At 44.3% G+C, this 22391-nt stretch overlaps 2 protein-coding genes across 12 annotated transcripts; both read right to left on the bottom strand.

Annotated features, from left to right (window-relative positions):
* Positions 1-2339: 2339 nt before the first annotated feature.
* Positions 2340-22313, bottom strand: GEMIN6 (gem nuclear organelle associated protein 6). 6 transcript variants are annotated; one of them, XM_084793138.1, is made up of 3 exons: positions 22175-22313; positions 4768-4914; positions 2340-2792 (listed from the first exon to the last, which is right to left on the bottom strand). In XM_084793138.1, exons 2-3 carry the CDS (start codon positions 4893-4895, stop codon positions 2417-2419), a joined length of 504 nt encoding a protein of 167 aa, XP_084649264.1. In that variant the 5' UTR covers positions 4896-4914; positions 22175-22313; the 3' UTR covers positions 2340-2416. The 6 variants fall into 6 exon arrangements, with proteins under 6 accessions (XP_084649264.1, XP_084649259.1, XP_084649260.1 ...); XM_084793133.1 differs by lacking the exon at positions 22175-22313 and adding an exon at positions 5467-5705; XM_084793134.1 differs by lacking the exon at positions 22175-22313 and adding an exon at positions 5471-5705.
* Positions 12827-22312, bottom strand: LOC311603865 (tetratricopeptide repeat protein 39B-like). Of its 6 annotated transcripts, none has more exons than XM_084793117.1 (3): positions 22175-22312; positions 21562-21728; positions 12827-14827 (listed from the first exon to the last, which is right to left on the bottom strand). In XM_084793117.1, exon 3 carries the CDS (start codon positions 14646-14648, stop codon positions 12834-12836), a length of 1815 nt encoding a protein of 604 aa, XP_084649243.1. In that variant the 5' UTR covers positions 14649-14827; positions 21562-21728; positions 22175-22312; the 3' UTR covers positions 12827-12833. The 6 variants fall into 6 exon arrangements, with proteins under 6 accessions (XP_084649243.1, XP_084649244.1, XP_084649245.1 ...); XM_084793118.1 differs by having other exon boundaries at positions 12827-14761; XM_084793119.1 differs by having other exon boundaries at positions 21562-21683; positions 22175-22307.
* Positions 22314-22391: the final 78 nt, after the last annotated feature.

The following is a 22391-nucleotide window of genomic DNA, read 5'->3' as shown; positions in this document are numbered from 1 at the left end:
TTTTATATTTGTGTGTGTGTGTGTGTGTGTGTGTGTGTGTGTGTGTGCGCGCACACACACAGCACACATTTGGAGGTCAAAGGACACCTTTCAGGAGTTGGCTCTCTCCTCCAGCTGGTGTGAAAATCACATTTGGCAGCAAGTGCCTTTACGAGCTGAGCCACCTAACAGATTCTTAAAAATAAATCTTTGTCAGGTATGCTAACACACACCTGTAATTCCAGCCGTCTGGGAGGCAGTCTAACGGACCAAGGCAATTCAAAGCCAGCCACAACTTCACGCACAGCTCAAGACTAGCCTAGGCTACATGAGATCTATCTCAAAAAAAAAAAAATTAAAAATTAAAAGGGGCCGGGCGTGGTGGCACACGCCTTTAATCCCAGCATTCGGGAGGCAGAGGCAGACGGATCACTGTGAGTTCGAGGCCAGCCTGGTCTACAAAGTGAGTCTAGGACAGCCAAGGCTAACACAGAGAGACCCTGTCTCAAAAAACCAAAAAAAAATAAAAATAAAAATAAAAGAAGGAAATCCCAGAATTGGAGTTATAGTTGGTTGTGTGCCAAATGATGTGACTATTGGAAATCAAACTCGGGTCCTCTCGAAGAGCAGTACATGCTCTTAATCACTGAGCCATCTCACCAGCCCAAGTCCTTCGTTGTTGTTGTTGTTTTTTAACATTTATTTATTATGTATACAATGTTCTGCCTGCATGTGCACCTCCCCACCAGAAGAGGCAACAGATCTCATTATAGGTGGTTGTGAGCCACCATGTGGTTGCTGGGAATTGAACTCAGGACCTCTGGAAGAGCAGTCAGTGCTCTGAACCTCTAAGCCATCTCTCCAGCTCAAGTCTTTTGTTTTTCAAAAAGTATTCTTAATGTCATGTTCAAAGACAGCCCTGGCTGCCACCCAGAAAAGCAGTAAGCATAGTTGGCTTTGGGAAAGGCCCTGCCTCTGCAGAATCCGGAACCCCCACCAACGGCCCTGAGGAAGGATCACAATGGTGAGCTAACCTCACTCTGGGAGCATCTTAGCTGAGATGGTGACAGGGAAACTCCCTCAGCAGCCAGTTCCCATGGCAGAGAGGATGGTGTGCCCTCTTCAGCACTCAGGTTTTATGTGTAGGCTAATTGTTTAAACAGTCTAAGGATTCAGTTGCCAAGAAACAGCATGTCCCCAACCGACATTGAACAGCAAATCTATCTACCAACACTAATGGCCCCGAGTCTGTCCCTGAACCAAGACCACGCCCGAGTGATGCTGTGGTTAATTTTCTTCCCACAAGGACATTGGCTGATCAGAGTCATTTTCATGTTAAAGCCAGTTATTTTATATTCTCCCTCTATTAAATTTCTAACAGGTCCTAGCCAAGCATGGTGGCACACACCTGTAATCCCAGCACTCGGGAGGCAGAGGCAGGTGGATCTCTGCTTTGGGTCACTAAAATTAACTAAATACTTGGAACAGACTTTTTTATGAAGAAAAATTGAACTCAGTGTCGGAGGTATAGCACAGTAACACTGCACCAGCTCTACTTTGGTCATGGCTGCAGCAAGTTCACATAAGGGCTTTTCCTTTCCAGAATGCGCATCACCACAGTAGAAGAACTTACATCGTCAAACAGGAAGTCTGAGACCAGGTCCCATAATCTTTCCTGTGGTGTTTTGATTAGGAATTGTCCGACTGACTCGGGTGTTTGAATGCTAGGCCCACGTGTGGCCTTGTTGGAGGAAGTGTGTTGCCATGGGGCTGAAGTTTGAGCTCTCCTATGCTCAAGCTCCAGTGTGGCAGTCTCCTGATGCTGCCTTCAGATCCAGCATCAGGGTCTGTATCAGCATCATTAGAACTCTCAGCTCCTTCTCCAGCACCATGTCTGCCTGCATGCTGCCATGTTTCCCCCCAGGATAATTGCCTAAACCTCTGAACTGTAAACCAGCCCTGATTAAATAGTCTCCTTTAGCAGGGCTTGGTGGCACTTGTTTTTAATCCCAGCACTCGGGAGGCAGAGGCAGGCAGATCACTGTGAGTTCGAGGACCGCCTGATCTACAAAGTCCAGGACAGCCAAAGCTACACTAAGAAACCCTGCTTGAAAAACCAAAATATAAAAATAACATTAGGTCCTTACAAGTCTGACTTTCAGTGCACAGGATGCTAGTCTTGTACCCTTCGATTCCCTAGGATATCAGCACTCATGATTTACACATCTGACCTGACCTCAACAGAAACCTCATGCGCGCGTGCGCGCGCATGCGCGCGCGCGCACACACACACACACACACACACACACACACACACACAGAGCCTATGTGTGCTTATGAAGTACTATAATGTGACCAACTTACATTCCAAGCATTTAATACAAAGCCCAACAGTGAGGTAAGGCATTTGGGTCACTGTGCTCGTAGTGCTGGCCTCTCACTGGGAAGCTGAAAGGTGTCCCTGAATAAGATCCTGAACACGGCACAGGATGATCTCGTTAGAGCTGCTGCAGTTCTCTGGAGCATATGGCGGGTCTATAGTCAGAACCCCGGCCACACAGAGAGTCCTCTGTGCTTCTCCCTGCTCAGTGACAGGGATGTGGTTCTTCTCAAGCCATTTCCTTAGGCTGCTCTTTTTCTTTTCCAGATCCTCAGGGCTGAATCCTTGACAATCTCCAGACGTGAACAAACGCATCAGCTTCTCTCGCACCTTGTGGTCCCCTTCACTCACAGTTTCCACAGCCTGCACAGAATGCCCCATGATTCCAGTCACAGACAGTCTACCATCTTCAAGGAAGTTCACGAGGACAATACTTTAAAGAAAAAGTAAGTTCAGAGCAGATTTGCAAAAGAAAAACCGCAAGTTCGATGAAGAAGCAATGGACTGAGGGCATCACTAACCCGAGCAAGTACTTTTTTAAAAAAGATTTATTCATGTATTTATTATTTATACAGTATTCTGCCTGAATGTGTGCCTACACACCAGACAAGGGCACCAGATCTCATTGTAGATGGCTGTGAGCCACCTTGTGGTTGCTGGGAATTGAACTCAGGGCCTTTGGGAGAACAGACAGTGCTCTTAATCTCTGAGCCATCTCTCCAGCTCCCCGAGCAGGTACTTGAACAAGAGGGAACAACTGTCCCTAGAGAAGATTAGTCATCTCCACCTAATGCTTTTACTTGTCCATAAGCATTCACTGAGACCCTAAACATTTACGCATTTGCCCAGCTAGTCACTACAGGGCACAGCTATGGATTAGGGTTGAAATACAGTTCAATGACAGTGCTTGCTTAGCACAAAGATTAAAAGAAAAAGAGTTATAAATGCCTTGAGTGTGTGTAGGACAAGGTGTACATTTAACTGTAAAATTAGAAAACAAAAGTAGGGTGAGCCGGGCGGTGGTGGCGCACGCCTTTAATCCCAGCACTTGGGAGGCAGAGGCAGGCGGATCGCTGTGAGTTCGAGGCCAGCCTGGTCTACAAAGTGAGTCTAGGACAGCCAAGGCTACACAGAGAGACCCTGTCTCGAAAAACCAAAAACAAAAAACAAAAACAAAAACAAAAGTAGGGTGTGGAGATAGCTCAGCGGATAATGCGCTGTGTTGAAGAGGGCAACTGGATCCCTACACATATGGATGGTGCAGGTCACCTGAAACCCCAGCAGGTGGGCAGCACAGACAGAAGACCCCTAGAGCAAGGTGGTTGGTTAGACTGGCTCAGGTGAGGAACCCCGCCCCTTATATAATGTGGACCGTGACAGGGGCTACCATGCCTCTATCTACTCATGCACCTATGTGCATGCTTAATTGCACATACCACATATGAATATGCATATATACATGCACATATACCACATATACATAAACCTGTTTTTAAAAAAAAAAAAAAAACTTAAGTCGGGCATGGTGGCAACACCTTTAATCCCAGCACTCAGGAGGCAAAGAAAGGCAATCTCTGTGAGTTTGAGGCCAGCCTGGTCTACAAAGCAAGTCCAGGACAGCCAAGGATATAACACAGAGATCCCCTGTCTCAAAAAGCCAAACAGAAAAGGGAAAAAAAAAAAAAAGAATTTTCCAGTAAGTGGTACAGGCATTTCCGCCCTTCACCTCTGTGTAGCCTCAGCCCTTTGTTACTTTTTGAGACAAGTTCTCACAACTAAAGATGACAGCTCACACTTAGTCTCAACACTCGGGAGGTGGAGACAGGAGGATCAGTTCACATTTATCCTCAGCTACAGAATGAATTTGAGGGGCTGGAGAGATGGCTCAGAGGTTAAGAGCACTGACTGCTCTTCCAAAGGTCATGAGTTCAATTCCCAGCAACCACATGCTAGCTCACAACCATCTATAACGAGATGTGTATACATAATAAATAAATAAATCTAAAAAAAAAAAAAAAAAGAATGAATTTGAGGCCAGCCTGAGCTATGTGAGACTTATTTAAAAGAAAAAAAGAAAAAAAAAAAAGATTGGTGTGGCGTCCTGGCATTTAGGATGTTGAAGCATATGAATCAGATGTTTAATGTCATCTTCATATATAGAGCTAACTCAAGGCCAGCCTGGGCTACATGAGACCCTGTGAATGGAGGGCTAGGAGAGAAGAGAATTTCTATTTTCGATTCCTGTAACTGTGTCTAGCTTGCCATAAAAACCCATATGTTAAAAAAGCACTTAGACTCAAAAGCAGTCCTTCTGTGGGAATAGCCAGCCTTTCATTGGTCTGCATTCTCATCCCAATCCAGGTCAGTACACTGGACTGTCATTTCAGGAAAGAAAGGTGCATACTCACTTGGCAGAGACTGGGTCTGTGGTTAGGAGCCACCCTTTATATTCCTTCTTCTCACTGGCTGTCACTCTGACTTCTTTATAAACGTACTCTTCCCATTCTAAGGGGCTCTTCTTGATCCATTCGCTCATGGCTACCAGCTGGCTAGATCTAAAACCGTTACCAATCTGGGTTAATCACTGGGCATATTCCACACAAGCAAATGTCCTAACTCCTAATCGCCACTCTGGAGGCAGAGAAAAGTCTAAATTTTCCCTCAAATTAAACAAGTTCTTAATACAAGTAAGCACTGAAACACAGAGCCGGTCTTGGAAACTCACACCCTACAGGCTACCTACAACTACTGACGCCATCCATTTGAGACCGATCTGGTTAACACAGTGCAGGTCTCCAGCCTCTAAAGGAACAACAAAGAAAAAAGTAAGAAACTCACACTACAGTTGGAGGAGTCTTGAGAATGTTTTGTTTTTACCATATCCGGAAAAAGAAAAGCTATTTATAATTCAGCCTGCGCCCGCAGGTGCAATTCTGAAACTTCTAACATGTCTGTCCCACCCTCTTCTCCCAATTCCGGATACTGCTTTCAACCTGGTATGAACTCTGGCCCATAGAGGATACTCAAACCCTTCGGCTCCTCTTTCCTCAGATAAAAGGATTTCGCCCCTAGAGGCAGAGCTAATGCCGAGTTCTCGGGATTCCCACCTACTCTCTCTAGAGAAGTCTCCGCAGGATTTTTGCCAATGTCCTCGCAAAGCGCTGAGGACTGGTCAGCGAAGCTCTAGAGCTCCAAGGCCGCCATACCCACAACTGCACGCAAGACAGCTGCTTATCCCCGACAACCCAGGAAATCGCCGCAAAAAAGCCTGGTTACAACCCACTCAGCTCACGCGCGACCGTGCCGTGTCAAGTCGGCCCGCCAGAGCCCAGCATGCTTTGTACCTGACGTCATTTCCTTCCCCCAGAATCCTCCGCTCTGTAGTTCTTTGCCTCCGTTCTAGATACTGGGCCGACTCACATGCTGTATACTAAGAATTCTGAGTTCTCTCAGCCACCGTGAACATTTCAAGTAAGCCTTATAAGAAGATAATGTTCGTACCATGTCCTCAAGGCAAGTGGGTATGAAAATGCACTTTTGCCATGGAGTCAACGAAAAGCTCTCTGGGTAAATCTAGATGCTGGTGAATTGATTTGGGGCAGATGCATGCCTACGCCTTTGGAATGTGCTCTCAAATCTCAAGGGCCGTGCGGAAGATGGGAAGATCAACACTGGAATGTGTTGAATACCATCACTCATTATAAACCCCTTTGACGAAAAGGGATACAACCCTTGCTTCTGCTTCAGATTTCTGGGCACGTAGTTAACTGGGCTGACATAGTGCAGAATCTTCTTGGAGACTGTGATACTGAAAAGTGGTGCAAGGTAGTGAATGCTGAGATCCTGCCTATACGAAAAAACCAAGGGTGAGGAACAAAAATTGAGCTAAAAGACTGTGAAGCCATAGAGCAGAAACACTAAAAATGAATCAGCTTTTTATTACTACTTGAAATTCCGTATCAAATAATCCTCAAAACCTTCACTCATTCAGTGGCTGACTGCTTATATTAATGAGCTTTCATGGATTAAGTTAGGCTTTCCCAGTTAAAACCCTCTGTAAATCTACAAAGGACTAATGTAAATTCCAACTTATTAGAGTGTGGGAGAAAATGTTTGACCTTTTAAAAACGCAGAGTAAAGGGGCTACAACTGTTCATTTGCACTTTAAGCTTCATTCTTTATTGCAAAATAAAAGGTTTGGCTTTGTGTTTTCTTTCTGTTTTGAGACAAGGTCACTCCCTTACTCTGCCCAAACTATCATTAATTTAAATTGCTTTTGGACCACACACAGTGCACTGGTCTTTAATCCCCGTATGTGGGAAGCAGAGGTGGGTGGGGGTTGAGACTAACTGATCTACACAGTGAGTTCCAGGCTAGCCCTGTCACACGAGAAAGAGAGAGAGAAGAGAGATGAGAGAGAGAGAGAGACAAAGAGAGAGAGAGAGAGAGAGAGAGAAGAGAGAGGGGGGGTCAGGTGCAAGCATTGTATTGCATTAGGTACGAGATAAAGTATTCTAGCCTTTCCAGCCAGTATAAGGGACATACAGTGTCCCTTCTGTATGTATATGCTTAGCCATCAAGAATACTTTACTTTGATGAGGGACTAGGACTAGCTATATTAAAAAAAAAAAAAAAAGCCCAGCATGGGGCTGGAGAGCTGGCTCAGCGGTTAAGAGCACTGACTGCTCTTCCAAAGGTCCTGAGTTCAATTCCCAGCAACCACATGGTGGCTCACAACCATCTATAATGAGATCTGGTGCCCTCTTCTGGTGTGCAGGTGTACATGAAAACAGAGCACTGTATACATAATAATAAACCTTTAAAAAAAAAGTTGAAAAAAAAAAAAAAGCCCAGCATGGTGGTGGTGTTCATTTGTAATCCCATGGCTGGAAAGTGGACACTGAAGGCTCCCTGGGGCTCACTAACCTAATTGCCAAGTTCTGGACCAATGAGATCCTGTCTTAAGGTGGTTGGATTTCCTGAGAGTGACACCTGAGGTTGCCCTACCACACACAGAAGGGAACATAAAACAAATTTAGAAAAAGAATACATTGCTGGATATGGTGGTGCACGCCTTTAATCCCAGCACTTGGAAAGCAGAAGCAGAGGCAGGCAGATCGCTGTGACTTTGAGGATAGCCTGGTCTACAAAGTGAGTCTAGGACAGCCAAGAATACATAGAGAAACCCTGTCTCCAAAACCAAAACCAAACCAACAAACAAATACGTTAAGGGACTGGAGAGATGGCTCAGTGGTTAGGAACACTGGCTGTTCTAAGAGCCAGGATCCAACCCCCACTATCCACATGGCGGCTTACAATTGTCTAACTCCCAGGAGGTGACACACTCATCTGGCCACCTATGTGGTGCTCAGACTTACATGCAAGTAAAACACCCATGCACATAAAATGATTTTTACTTTGAGCGAGAATACACTGGGCTGGGGTGACAACAGCCCTTAGTAAAGAGCTTGCTTGAGAATCTGCGTTCACATCCCCAGTGCCCACAGAAGCCAGGTGAGCCCCTGCAGTCCGGTGACATTGCTCCGTGGTTAAAGGAACTGGCTGCTTTCCCTGATGACGTAAGTTTGATCTCTGGGACATTTGTGGAAGGAGAGAACGGGAGCAACTTCCCTTTGTAGACCAGGCTTGCCTTGAGATCCACTTGCCTCCGCCTCTGCCTCCCAAGTGCTGGGACGGGGTGTGTGCCACCATGTGTGGCTAACTAAATACAATTTTTTAAAATGTATTGTCTTTTGAGACAGACTCTCGCTATGTAGCCTAGGCTAGTCTAGAACTCCAGATCATCCTGCACCAGCCTCCAGAGCGCTTATTAAAGGACTGCACCACCATACCCAGCCACTGTTTGTTTTTCTAAGAAAACTTCTGTGTCTGAGCTGGAGATGTAGCCCAGTTGGCAGAGTGCCTGCTTAGCATGCATGAATTCCTAGGCTTGATCCCAGCGTTGTATAAGCTTGGAGTAGTATATATACTTGTAATCATAGCACCAAGAGAGACGGGATGGGGTGGAGCGGATGGACACACAACAGGACAGGACACAGGGACACACCTTATGCCAGGCACTGTAAGAACTTACAAACATTGGGGTTGGGGATTTAGCTCAGTGGTAGAGTGCTTGCCTAGCAAGCGCAAGGCCCTGGGTTCGGTCCTCAGCTCTGGGGAAAAAAAAAGACAAAATAAAAAGAACTTACAAACATTAACTGTATTATGGGATGTGAGGGGGGGTCATTGAGATGCCCAGAGTTTCAAGCGAATTAGGTAAGTACTTTATCATTGAACTACAATCCAACCCTAAAAGTTAATATGAATAATGGTGTATTGATGTCTGTACTGTTCTTTTAACTTTGCTGCTCAGGCTACTCTCTAGCAACCCTTTAGCCTCAGCCCCAGGGCAAATGGATTCTGCACGTTCATGTCTTTTCACTGCATGAATAAATAGGCTTGCAGATAATTGGTTTTTTTGTTTGTTTTTGTTTTTTCAAGACAGGGTTTCTCTATGTAGCCTTGGCTGTCCTGGACTCACTTTGTAGACCAGGCTGGCCTGGGTCAAGTGCTGGGATTAAAGGCGTGTGCCACCATGCCCAGCCTATTTTTTAACTATGTAATGACATGATTAAATCAATACAAAAAGCCTAGCAATTGTGGTGAATGCTTTTTTGTTTTGCTTTGTTTTGTTTTTCTGAGAAAAGGTTTCTCTTGTAGTCCTAGCAGTCCTGAGCTCATTTTGAATACCAGGCTAGCCTCAAACTGACAGAGATCCACCTGCCTCTGCCTCTTGAGTTTAGAATCGCCCGAGCTGAGATTAAAGGCATGGAGCACTGGGAGACAGAGGCAAGCAGATATCTGAGTATGAAGCCAGCCTGGTCTACAGACTAAGTTCCAGGACAGGCAAGGCCGCACAGACAAACCCTGTCTTGAAGAAGAAGAAGAAGGAGGAGGAGGAGAAGGGAAGAAAAGAAGAAGAAGAAGAAGAAGAAGAAGAAGAAGAAGAAGAAGAAGAAGAAGAAGAAGAAGAAGAAGGAAAAAAAAGCCAGGCATGGTGGTACACACCTGTAATCCCAGAACTTGGGAGGCAGAGGCAGATGGATCTCTGGGAGTTCCAAAAGAAAAAAAAAAAGAGGGGCTGGAGAGATGGCTCAGAGGTTGTTCTTCCAAAGGTCTTGAATTCAAGTCCCAGCAACCACATGGTGGCTCACAGCCATCTATAATGTGATCTGATGCCCTCTTTTGGCATGCAAGTACACATGCAGTCAGAGCACTGTATAAATAATAAATCTTAAAAAAAAAAAAGAAAGAAAGAAAGAAAGAAAGAAAGAAAGAAAGAAAAGAAAAAATAGGGAGGTAGATAGACAGACAGATGCAAAGAAGGGCTGCAAGGGAGTTAGGGATGTGTCTCAATAGTAAAGATTTGCTTTACATGGTAGAGGCCAGGGATTCACTTTCCCAGGACTAAAGTAAAAGGAGAGGGAATACAGAGAAATCGGACCTGGGGAACATAGAGAACTAAAGCAGACTGAAAAAAATCATGTATAGCCGGGCATGGTGGCACAAGTCTATAATCCCAGCACTCAGAAAGGCAGAGGCAGGCGGATCTCTGTGAGTTCAAGTCCAGCCTGGTCTACAAAGTGAGTCCAGAACATCCAAGGCTACACAGAGAAACCCTGTCTCGAAAAAACAAAAACAAAAATCATGTATAACATACTATGTACCCAAGCAAAGTGAAGAACGGTATTCAGAAAAACAACTCCAGAACACTATCTTTAACAGAAAATCCAGTTAAAATTGGGGGCTGGGAGGGAGGCTCACAACCTCAGAGAAGCAAGATTGATTTCCCTGGCATCAAGTGAAGACTGATTTGTTTTCTTAAGATGAACACACTTATATGCACTCAAAAGCAATAAATATGAAGTATGAAAGTGACTTTTGTTGTTTCTTGTTTTTGAAACAGAGTTCCATGAAGCCCAGGTTAGCTTCTAACTCACTTTTTAACCCACAATGACCCTAAAACCCTGATTCTGTCATCACCTCCCAACTGTTGGGATTATACATGCAAGAATAGCATGCTACGTAAGACCCTGACGTTAGAAAACACAAAAGCCCAAGAGGTTGGAGAGATGGCTCAGCAATTAAAAGTGCAGCGCTTTTCCAGATAGACTGTGTGGGTCCCAGCACCCACATTAGGCACTTCACAACTGCCTGTAACTCTTCTCTCACTTACATAGTCTCTCTCTCTCTCTCTCTCTCTCTCTCTCTCTCTCTCTCTCTCTCTCTCTCTCTCACACACACACACACACACACACACACACACACACACACACACACTAAAAATAATTAAAATAAGGCCAGGCGTGGTGGCGCATGCCTTTAATCCCAGCACTCGGGAGGCAGAGGCAGGTGGATCACTATGAGTTCAAGGCCAGCCTGGTCTACAAAAGTGAGTCCAGGACAGCCAAGGCTACACAGAGAAACCCTGTCTCGAAAAACAAAATACAAAAAAAAAAAAGAAGAAGAAGAATTAAAATAGCTAGGCGTGAGGGCACACACCTTTAATTCCAGCACTCTGGCAGGCAGGCAGACCTTTGTGAGTTTGAGGCCAGCTGGTCTACAAAGTGAGTCCATGACAGCCAAGACTACACAGAGAGACCTTGTCCCAAAAAAGCAAAAAACAAATATAACACATATTTTTGGTGGGATGCTGGGGATCAAACTTGGGATCTTGCACATGTTAAGCACTTTTATGGCCAAGTAACGTTCCCAATGTCAAACCCATTTTTTTCTTTTGTTTCATTTACACGAGGTCTTTCTATGTAGCCCAGGCACAGTTAGAATATGAATCCAGCTGCCTCAACCTGGGAGCGATAAGGTTACAAGCCTACATCATCTTGTCTGGTTCTTTCCTAAAATTTGTTTCAAGGTGCAAGGATACACTCAACCCAACTTACTGCTCTGGAAATTGGAGACTATTTTTTATCCCTGAGGCAGGTAAAACCATACCGAGTCCCAAAGCTATAACTACCATTTCCTTACATATTGGCCTATCAAATGGTTTAAAGATGTTGAAGAGCAAAAAGGAGGAGGAAGAGGAGGAGAAGAAAAAACAAACACATTTTAGGGCTGTGGTGGCTCACACCATTAGTCCCAGCACTCAGGAGGCAGAGGCAGGTGGAGCTCCGTGAGTTCGAGGCCAGCCTGGTCTACAGAGTGAGTCCAGGCAGCTAAGGGCTGTAACACAGAGAAACCCTGTCTCGAAAAAAGAGAACAAAACAAACAAACAAAGACGTCCAAGAGCTGGCTGGTATTAAAATAGAAACTACACCTAAGGACAATGAAAGTAAGAGTTAGTCAGTCACTAATTGTACCTCCAACAGCCTCACCTTTTTTCCCTTGAATTTTTATTAATTTTAATGTGTAGGTGTGTGTGTGTGTGGTGTGTGTATGTATGTATGTGTGTGTGTGTGTGTGTGTGTGTGTGTGTGTGTGTGTGTGTGCACGTGGAGACCTGAGGTTGATATTAACAGGCATTGATTGATCTCCACTTTATTGAGGCAGAGTCTCTCAACTGAACCTAGAGCTCTCAGACACGGGTTCATCTAATCAGCCAGCTTGTTCCTGGTTCCCCCATCTCCTCCTGCCTCTTACAGGTGAGGCTGCCACACCCACCCAGAAGAATTTACCTAGGTTCTGGGAAGCCAAACTCTGGTCTCCATAATCACGTGGCAGGTGCTTTATTTGCTAAGCCATTTCCCCAGGTCCTTTTTTTTTTTTTAACCCAACTGTCTATCATCATCTTGATTTCCTCTAGTTATCATCATAGTATTTATATGTGGAGCCTTCTTTCTTCTCTATTCTCTCTGGCAACTCATAAACTCACTTTAGAGCTTCCTAGTATTCCGCAGGTAAAAGTGTAAACAATATTCCCTATCACACAGGGGAAAATCATCTTCAATACAAAAGCCCATGAAAGTGATAGTTTAGAAGGGAAAACCTTTCAGAGTTTATTCTACTCCGTGTGCCGTTATTTCTGGAACAGTACGATACTGAGGTCATTTCTTACCAGTTAAGCATTCATTATGTTATGTGCAAGAGGTAATCAGTATATAGTGGGCGGCTAAACCTTTAAAGGTTTTTACAGCTGTTAATGTAATAAGCTCATGAATAGCTTTGCAATGTACAGCATTTGCCTTTCCTTTTCAAGAATGTGCATCACTCCGTTTTTAGTCTAAGCGTTGCACTTTATGGGTAAGGAGGAGCAGAGAGGGCAAAGAAATGGCATATTCCTCATTTACTGATCAGATTCTTAGCAGCTGCCTCTAGGATTTGTGCTTTTCACAAAGTACTTTCTTGTCTACCCACTAGCTACTTGACCGATTGTAGATAGTCCACTCATACTAAACAGAAGCACACTGGGTTAAGAATCACTTCTCAAAACAGAAACAAACCAAACCAAACAAGAGGATCACTTCTCTAATTTAGCGATCTGCTCAAGGGCAATATGCGCCCTAAACTGGAGCCGGGCTTCCATGGAGTAGTCTCTGTAGTTCTTTATGCACTCTAGGTTCTTCACGGCACTAGTGTAGTCTCCCTTCAGATAGTACAGCATTCCCAGCTCATAGTAACTGTACGGCACCAAATAGTGGTCGTATTTTAACATTTTCTCCTTCTTGATAACACGAGTAAAGTAGTGCTCAGCCTTCAAGTGCTTGCCCAGGTGTTTGAGGCACAAACCTTTCAGCAGGTTCAGCAAGCTCATGTCGTCGGTGCCATACTCCTCATTTGGATTCTCACTCAGCAGGTCTTTCCCTTTGTCGATTATTGACAGCCAACTTGAAATAAGCTCTATTCTCTTGCTCATGACTCGGAAGCCACTCCAGGCGTAAATGAATTCCAGGAGGGGCTGTGCTGTAAACCAGCCTGTCGTCGTACCGTAGCGCTGACTTTTCTCACCAATAAACTTTTCTATTGGCACAGACGAGCCTAAAAATTTGATTCTCAGGCTATCTACCCGTAAGAAGACAGAGCTCATTTTTTCACTCTCTGAGTCCACATAGTCAGGAGGAAGCAAGGCCAGGATGATGGCTTTGCTGTAGGTGTATATGGCCTTAGACCAGCGGCTGTGTTGAGCCAGTAGGCTGGCATAGTTGTATGCCTGCTTCCACTTCTGCAGGAAAATGTGGCACCACATGAGTTCCCAGTAACAGAGGTGATGAATCTGCTTCCATTCATTCTGAGTAATAATGCACTCTTGTAACTTTAACTGTGCCATTTCAAAGTTCCCATTTAGCATGCTGAACCGTGCACGAAAAAATTTAAGTACAACACAGTTGGGGAATTTCTCCAGGTAGATTAGGAAGAGACTCTCTGTGGCCCTATTGGAAACCTTTTCAACACCAAAAACTACGCGCACATAATTGTAATAAAAGAGAAGAGTGAAAACACTTAAGATGTTATTTATATGGGGTTCAGATGCACTCTCATGAAGCAAAGCCAGGCCCACTTCTCTATCTCCAGAATAGCCAACAATATTGAGAAGTTTAAGTGACCTTGGTGGCACAAGTGAGAACATCAGATTGAATACTCCAAGTCCAAATTTTACCCCTCCATCCAGGTGTTTGTGGGCTTTGCTTTGGTTGTCAGGCATAAGTGCTAAAACCTGTTGGCAGTCTTTATATATTTGATAGCTTGACCCAACGTTAAGGCCGCTTTTAAGAAAATTCAGCAAACTGTCGTCCTGTATAAACGTTATGGCACACTTGAGGATCAGACACTCAGCATAACAGACCTCTGCGTGTAATTCCTCCTCTTTGATAGACTTTATTCCCTGCCTACTCACTAGGCGAGACAAAGTCATTATCCTGGGTCTTTTCCGGAAATTGTTGCAGGTTTTCAAAGCTTCCTTTACAGCATCGATTCCAATCTGAATATCCTGTGGCTCAAAGGTCAGGATGGCTTTGACAACCATAAGCATACTGTATACCAGGGCGTGGTACGGACTGTGTTTTGACCATGGGTGAATAAGATTGATGGCATCTGAGAATCTGTTATTTAAAAACAAGTACAACCCAGTTGTGCACTCGTCCAAGGATGATAAAAGGTTCATTGTTGTTGCCACAGGGATAATTTCATGGGCATCCTCAAACTTGTCCTCTGCTTCGTTTTCTCTTAGACTCAGTGATCTAGTTACTCTGGCCATTCTCTCGCTTTCCCCTTCGCTTAGGCTAACGGACGTAATAAACATGTTCTCGTCATCCTCGTTTCTTAGGAACCGTGACATATTTGCTTCCTCGCAAAGAGGCAGGACTATCTGAAGTGGGGTTGCAAGGAGAGTAGCTGCTGCACTCCTGACCGGGGTCTCGTCTTCCACACAAAGCTCAGTCTGAAGTGTCGCTGTTAAAATGGAGGCAAACGCGAGACGAGCTGTGAGATGCAGCCTTAGGGCATTCGCTCTATGATCTAGGTCAGACAAGAGGAGGATTGCTTTATGTACCCAGAAGATGCATTTCTGAAAAGATCATCCAGAACGAGCTGAAGGAAACCAACCATTGAGCCGGGGGTGGGGGGGGTGGGGGGGGTGGGGGGGGGTGGTGCACGCCTATAATCCCAGCACTCAGAGGCAGAGGCAGGCAGATCTCTGTGAGTTCAAGGCCAGCCTGGTCTACAGAGTGAGTCCAGGACAACCAGGGCTACTAAGAGAAACCCTGTCTCGGAAAAAAAAGAAAGAAAGAAAAGAAAACCAGTCACTAAAAGTAAACCCTGATAAGCAGCAGAGTTCTGTACCTAGCTAGTACAGATTGCGTTTGCTCACACTTGTGGGTATTTCGTGGCAGAACTGTACTGAGATGGCTGCACACCCTCTCAATAGGACACAACAATCTAGCTAGAAAGGATGCATATATAGTTCTCTAGCTCAGACTAAGGAAGGCGTGCCTTGTTCTGTCCAAAGGACAAAGATTATGCGAATGAAAAAGCCCTCCCAACTATCCTTAGTGCTGTGCATGTATTGTCCCTGAAACAAGGTCTTTTTGTTCGTTTGTATGTTTGTAGGAGGTGTCAAGATAAGATCTCTCTGCTTAGCTCTGGCTCTCCTGAACTCATTCTGTAGAAACTGTTGGCCTGAACTCAGAGCGATGTGGCCTGTCTCTGTGTCTCAAGTGCTGGGATTAAAGGAATGGGCCCCATGCCTAGCAAAGAAACACAACTTTTGGGCCAGGTGGTGGTGGCGCACGCCTTTAATCCCAGCACTCAGGAGGCAGAGGCAGCCAGATCTCTGTGAGTTCGAGGCCAGCCTGGTCTACAGAATTAGTTCCAGGACAGCCAAGGCTACACAGAGAAACCCTGTCTTGGAAATGATGAAGGACAAGGAGAAATGTAACTTTTTTTAATAAAGGGAAAATATATTTTTTAAATGTTGGCGAGGATTGTCTCAGAGGTGTTATTTTAGGAATTTATTGTTTTTACAACTTGTGTTTCAAAGACTTAGCAGCTGTAATTAATAACCCGTGGAAAGCAATGTTAACCACACACATCCCTAGAAGACTTTGCTGTGCATGGCAAAGCCATGTGGTGCATTGAAAGAAAACTTAATCTTGGGGTGGCAACAGCAGTGGGTGGTGCTGAAAATGTAGCGCAATGGTAGAGTTCTTGTGCAATGCACACAAGGCCCAGGTTCTATCCCCAACACTGCAAAATCAGCAGCAAGAAACAGAACTATGGATAAAACTGAGGACGGTGGCCGTCACGGTTGTCCAGAGGCACCCAGGTGACAGCCAGCTTCAGCCTGAGGACGAAGCTCACCTTCCCCTGGCACTAACAACGCCACTTTCAAATGGTGTACCACAGACTCTCATCCCCAACAACTGCTCTCTACTTTTTGACCTTAGGATCCAGAGTTCCGCTGCACTGCTTTAGTGTGAGTCCTGGGACCAGCACTCCAGCACACACAGCAGCCTTTGAGCCCACTGAGCCGTCTCTCCAACACTTGTCTTGCTTTTTGGGGACATGATCTTACAACATAGTCCTAGCTGACCTGGAACATGCTGGGTAAGTCAAGTATTTCCCATGATCCTCCTTCCTCTGCCTCCCAAGTGCTGGGTTTATTGCCACGCATTACCATGCCTACAGAATTGGGAATTTTTTTTTCCCTACCTATTTATGTTAGGGATAAAACCTAAGGCCTTGTATTTATTACTGAGCTAGCCTCAGCTTCTTGGAATTTAAAGTAATTTTGGGGGATTACAGGGTAATGGGGATTGAACCTAGGGCCTTACACGTTAAGAAAAAGCTGTCTCGCCAGGCATGGTGGCGCATGCCTTTAATCCCAGAACTTGGGAGGCAGAGGCAGGTGGACCACTGTGAGTTCGAGGTCAGCCTGGTCTACAAAGTGAGTCCAGGACAACCAAGACTACATAGAGACACCCTGTCTCGAAAAACCAAAAAAAAAAAAAAAAAGAAAAGAAAGAAAAGAAAGAAAGGAAGAAAGAAAAAGAAAGAAGGAAGAAAGGAAAAAAGAAAAGAAAAAAGAAAAAGCTGTCTCACTGAGCTATTGATAGGCAAGCACTCTATCACTGAGCCAAATCCCCAACCCCCTTCTGAGGACTTTAAATCACCTCTAGCTTACTTATAATACAAAGACTGTGTAAATAGTTATGCTGTGTTGAATAGTCTGTACATATTCAGTATAGACACAAATTTTCTCATTTTTGTTTTTTAAGAGAGAGTTTCCGGGTAGCCCTGGTAGTCCTGGAATTGTAGACCAGGCTGGCTTCAAACGCACAGAGATCTACCTGCCTCTGCCTCCTAAGGGCTGGGATTAAAGGTATATGCTACCAACCAAAGATTTTTGCTTGTTGGTTGGTTGGTTGCTTTTTGGTTTTTCAAGACAGGGTTTCTCTGTGTAGCCTTGGCTGTCCTGGACTCACTTTGTATACCAAGCTGGCCACAAACTCACAGTGATCTGCCTGCCTCGGCCTCCCAAGTGCTTGGATTAAAGGCATGTGCCACCACCGCCCGGCTAATTTTTTTTTACGTTAGGTACATTGGTGTTTTGATTGCATGTATGTCTGTGTGAAGGTGTCAGATCCCCTGGAAAAGGAGTTATAGACAGTTGTGAGCTGTCATGTGGGTGCTCGGAATTGAACCCTGGGTCCTCTGTAGGAACAATCAGTGCTCTTAACCCCTGAGCCATCTCTCCAACCCCTAACCTGGAATTTTTAATGTAGATCAGACTGGCCTTGAACTTATAGAGATCTGCCTGCATCTGCCTCCTGAGTGTTGGGATTTTCCTTAGAAAATGAGGTGGTTTTTTTTTTTAACTAAAATACATTTAAATTTTAAAAATACATTTTCTCTCTCTCTCCTCTCTCTCTCTCTCTCTCTCTCTCTCTCTCTCTCTCTCTCTTCTCTCTCTCTCTCTCTCTCTCTCTCTCTCTCTCTCTCTCTCTCTCTTTCTCTTTCTCTCTCCACATGTAGAAGTCAAAAGAAAACCTGCATGAATCTTGGGAATCAAACTCAGGTCTTCAGGGATGGCAAAAAGCACCTTTATGTACCGAGCCATCTTGCCAGCCTTCTAAACATTTTCTTCTTCTTCTTGGTTTTTCAAGACAAGGCTTCTCGGTGTGTGTGCCAGGCTGGTCTCCAACTCACAGGGATCCATCTGCCTCTGCTTCCCAAGTGCTGGGAGTAAAGGACTGCACCACCACTGCCTGGCTAAGCATCTTTTCAAGACAGAGTCTCCTTGCATAACTCCAATTGATCTATAACTTCCTGCCTATAGCTGTCAAGCCTCAAATTTGCAGTAATCCTTTTGCAATTACCTCCCCCATGCTGGGATTAGAGGCACATGCTACCACACTTGGCTATTTATTAATTTGTGGCAGAATAAAATCATTTCTAGAGAGGCAGGCGGATCTCTGTGAATTCGAGGCCAGCCTGGTCTACAAAGAGAGTCCAGGACAGCCAAGGCTACACAGAGAAACCCTGTCTCAAAAAAAAAAATCATTTCTAGGGTCTAGATCAGTATCAAAGAAAAGTCTTAACAGCGTTTCTCTAAGTGTAGCCAACAGCCAATTACAAGCAAAGGTTCCAGAAATGAATCCTATATGCTGTGTTTTGTTTTGTTGTTTTGAGGAAGGGTTTCTCTGGGTAACAAGGCCTGGCTGTCTTTGTAGACCAGGCTGTCCTTGAACTCACAGAGACCCTCGTGCCTCTGCCCCTACCCCCTAGTACTAGAATTAATGACATGTGCCACCAGGCCAGGCTGTGAATGAGATTTAAGTTGTTCACAGCATCCTGAGCACTTCTGTAAACAGTGGGTGGTTGTGTAAAATAGTTTTAAGGAGTTTCACTCGGAAAGGCTCCTGGAATGCCCTATTTTAAACGACACATGCTCACCCTTGGACTATCCCTACCTGCAGGGTTGTCTCCTTCCAAACTAGCGCAGAATAAACTGTTGAATCCGAAACCTAAAATAACCCAGCTCTGTAGTTAAGACAGGTCCAGGCCCACTCACCAGTAATTCTTTCTTCCGAGAAGGAAGACGATGATTGACTGGTTAAGGGCATCAAGATTCCTTACTTTTACATTTTTAAAATATCACAAGGTGTTCCTCAGGAAACCTAGCAACACCCTGGATTGTTTTAAACTCCTCCGTCCTGCATTAGCTTTCTTCTTCCTAGTTTTCCTCTCACACTTCCACCCACCCCCACCCTAATCTTCTTTGTAGCTGGGGCTGACCTCACACTCAGGAGTCTCCTGACTCAGCCAGCTAAGTGCTGGAATTACAGGCATGAGCCGCCACGCCTCTTTGTTGGAAGGTGGCCAAAGCACTCACAGCGCTTTACTATTACTCCCTACCTTCATTCTTTACTACTGTTTTAAGTGTGTGTAGTATGTGGCTAATGACAAGTTCATTTCTTATAATATGAAAGAATTATATATTCTATAAGCCTTTCCGGGTTTCCTTTAAAAAAAAAAAAAGCACTCTCATGTTTTTTTGTTTGGTTTTGGTTTGTTGTTGTTTCTGATACAGGGTTCCTCTGTGTAGCCCTGGCTGTCCTGGACTCGCTTTGTAGACTAGGCTGGCCTCAAACTCAAGAGAGATCTGCCTGCCTCTGCCTCCCTGAGTGCTGGGATTACAGGTGTGCACCACCATGCCCAACTGGGTTTTGGTTTTTGTAGGCATGGTTTATCTTGGCTGTCCTAGAACTCACTATGTAGACCAGGCTGGCCTCAAACAAATAGAGATCGGTTTGTTTCTGCTTCCTGTGTGCTAAGATTAAAGTATGTGCCACCACCAATCACTCAGCTAGATTGTTTCTTTGTGTGTGTGTGTGTGTGTGTGTGTGTGTGTGTGTGTGTGAGAGAGAGAGAGAGAGAGAGAGAGAGAGAGAGAGAGAGAGAGAGAGAGAGAGAGAGAGAGAGAGAGAGAGAGAGAGAGAGAGAGGAGAGCTGTACAAATTTTTTTCTTGTCTTGTAGGATTTTTCTTATCTAACCTAATAACAATAATTTAAAATAATTTAAAAACTAAACTGAAGTGATGAAGGAAGCAAGATTTGGAAGTGAACTTTTCCCTCGCCTCCAGCCGCCTTGCCTTCTATTGCCTTAGGCAGCAGAATCTCCCCTACCGTAAAACAAAACAAAATAAAACAAAACAAAAGAAACCTTTTCCCTCAGCACTGGAAGGTGGATTTAGAAGAGTTTACAGCAAGATCTGTTTCAAGATGGGCAGTGGTGTGCATGCCTTTAATCCCAGTGCAGGCAGGGGATTTAATCCCACGGAGGCAGAGGCAGGCGGATCTCTGAGTTCAAGGCCAGCCTGGTCTACAGAGAGTTCCAGGCTACATAGAGAACACCACCAACAACAAAAATGACTTCTTAACTCTTTTATGGAAATGTTAAATTTAGTAAATGAAGATAAATTTTGAAAATTGATAGCACTTGGGAGGCAGAAGCAGGTGATCACTGTGAGTTCAAGGCCAGCCTGGTCTACAAAGAACAAAGTAAGTCCAGGACAAGGCTCTGTTACACAGAGAAACCCTATCTCAAAACAAACAAAAAAACAAACAAACAAACAAACAAACAAAAACAAAAAAGGAAGAAAAAGAAAAGGAAGAAGAAAAAAAGAAAGAAAAAGAAAATTCATGTAAAATGCAGATCATACTGGCCTATAATTTACTATGTAATTCAGGTTGGCCGCTAATGATTTTCCTATCATATCATAACATTCAATTTTAAAGTGGTAACATAGGCAAGATTTAACAACCATAGCATATTAATAATTACTCAGTAGCTTATATTTGCAGATGTTAGCATATTTGTTGACTTAAGCAGATTCATTTAAAGTGAATCTGGAGGCTGGGCATGGTGGCATATCCATTTAATCCCAGCACTCAGGAGGTAGAGGCAGGTAAATCTCTGTGAATTCCAGGCTAGCCTGATCTACAGAAGGAATCCCAGGCTAGCCTGGTCTACAGAAGGAGTTCCAGGACAGCCAGAGCTACTCAGAGAGACCTCATCTTGAAAAACAAACAAACAAAAACTTCCTTCAGAGAGTATTAAAAAAAATCTTTATAAGTATTGCTAGTGCTTTTCAGAAGAGAAGCAGATAATAGCAAAAAAACAGGGGCTGGGAAGGTAGCTCGGGTTAGAAGAGTCTTTCCCTAGCATGCATAAGAACTCTGGGTTCTATACAGAGCAAATCTAAGGCTAGCCTAGACTGCAGGCGACCTTGAGGCGAGCAAAAACCACAACAGTAAGACTGAGGAAGAACAAATACACTCTGTGGAGTTTCTATTTTCTTGCCAGACATTTTGTTGAAACACTCTATAATTTGAAATATTTGAAAATTAACGTTCATATGAATTGTTAATGCCTGGCCAGGTGGTGGTGGCAGCGGCGGTGGCACACGCCTTTAATCCCAGGCCAGCCTGGTCTGCAGAGAGTTCCAGGCTACATAGAGAACACCGCCAAGCGGATTTCTGAGTTCAAGGCCAGCCTGGTCTACAAAGCAAGTACAGGACTAGCAGAGCTACACACAGAGAAACCCTGCCTCAAGAAACCAAACCAAACCAAACCAAGGTGATGCTTAAGGATTTCATGCTTTATTGACCAAGTAGGCCTCCTTTCTCTGTACTCGGCATCTGCATCTATACACATCAAATGAAGACAATAAAACGATAAGATCACATACCTAAGGATTTCCTCTTTTATGTGCAACGTTTCCAGGTCTTGAGTATTCCAAGTATTTATGTCGTGATGTATTTTTTGGTGGTTGATAAAAAGAACTTAACTCTGTGTTTTTAAAGCTGGATTCTGGCAAGTGCATTGTGTAAAGTCAAAGGCAGATTTTAAGCAACTCTAGTACAGAGATAAGAGTTTCACTTACTATATATTGAGTGGCTGAGCTGTAAGGTTTTAAGTAAAAACTCAACTTAAGCACAACTTTAAAAAAAAAACCCAAAGCACTATAGAAGGGAAAAATAAATTTCTTTGTGCTTCAGATGCATGTAATCTAAGAATTGTCTGGACTCAGTATGCTTGCAAACTTTTACAGTTTTGACACAATTTTAACATTGCCAGAAGCCCTTCCTCCCAACTCTATCCCTTTGTTCAGCAAACACACAAGGATTCCGATCAAACTTGGTGACAAATTAAGTGACCGACTGCTTAACGGGCTGTCAGTCAGTGCAAATAGGAGAGGTAGGATCCGAGAATCCCTTTGAGGCTTGTGATGCAATGACCATTATGCAGAATGGCGGGGTAAGGGGAGTTTTTTTTTTTCACTCCGGTCACAGTCTAATTACCTCAGATGAGCCTCAAAGATCAATGAATAGCAGACTTAGGCCAGGTGCCCCAAACCGAAAGGTGGCGACAGCGACTTCAGCAGTTAAATTTTATAGACTTTCACAGATCGACCCTAAGGCACCTGCACTAAGGTTACACTAGCGAGGTCAGTTCCTAGATTAAAATGAAGAAGTGGAAGGGTTGGGAGAAGGTAAGGAGGTTCCAAAGGGTTCGGGA

This window comes from Acomys minous (assembly GCF_964271855.1).
Source record: "Acomys minous genome assembly, chromosome: 8".
NCBI lineage: Eukaryota > Metazoa > Chordata > Mammalia > Rodentia > Muridae > Acomys > Acomys minous.
Note: the sequence above shows the minus strand (reverse complement) of the source record. Positions and strands in the feature narration are given on the sequence as shown.

Coding starts and splice junctions, on each gene's coding strand:
- GEMIN6 (XM_084793138.1), bottom strand. CDS start 4,895: ATGAGCGAATGGATCAAGAAGAGCCCCTTAGAATGGGAAGAGTACGTT. Junction 2,793..4,767: donor ACAGACCCAGTCTCTGCCAA/GTGAGTATGCAC, acceptor TTTTCTTTAAAG/TATTGTCCTCGTGAACTTCC.
- LOC311603865 (XM_084793117.1), bottom strand. CDS start 14,648: ATGTCACGGTTCCTAAGAAACGAGGATGACGAGAACATGTTTATTACG.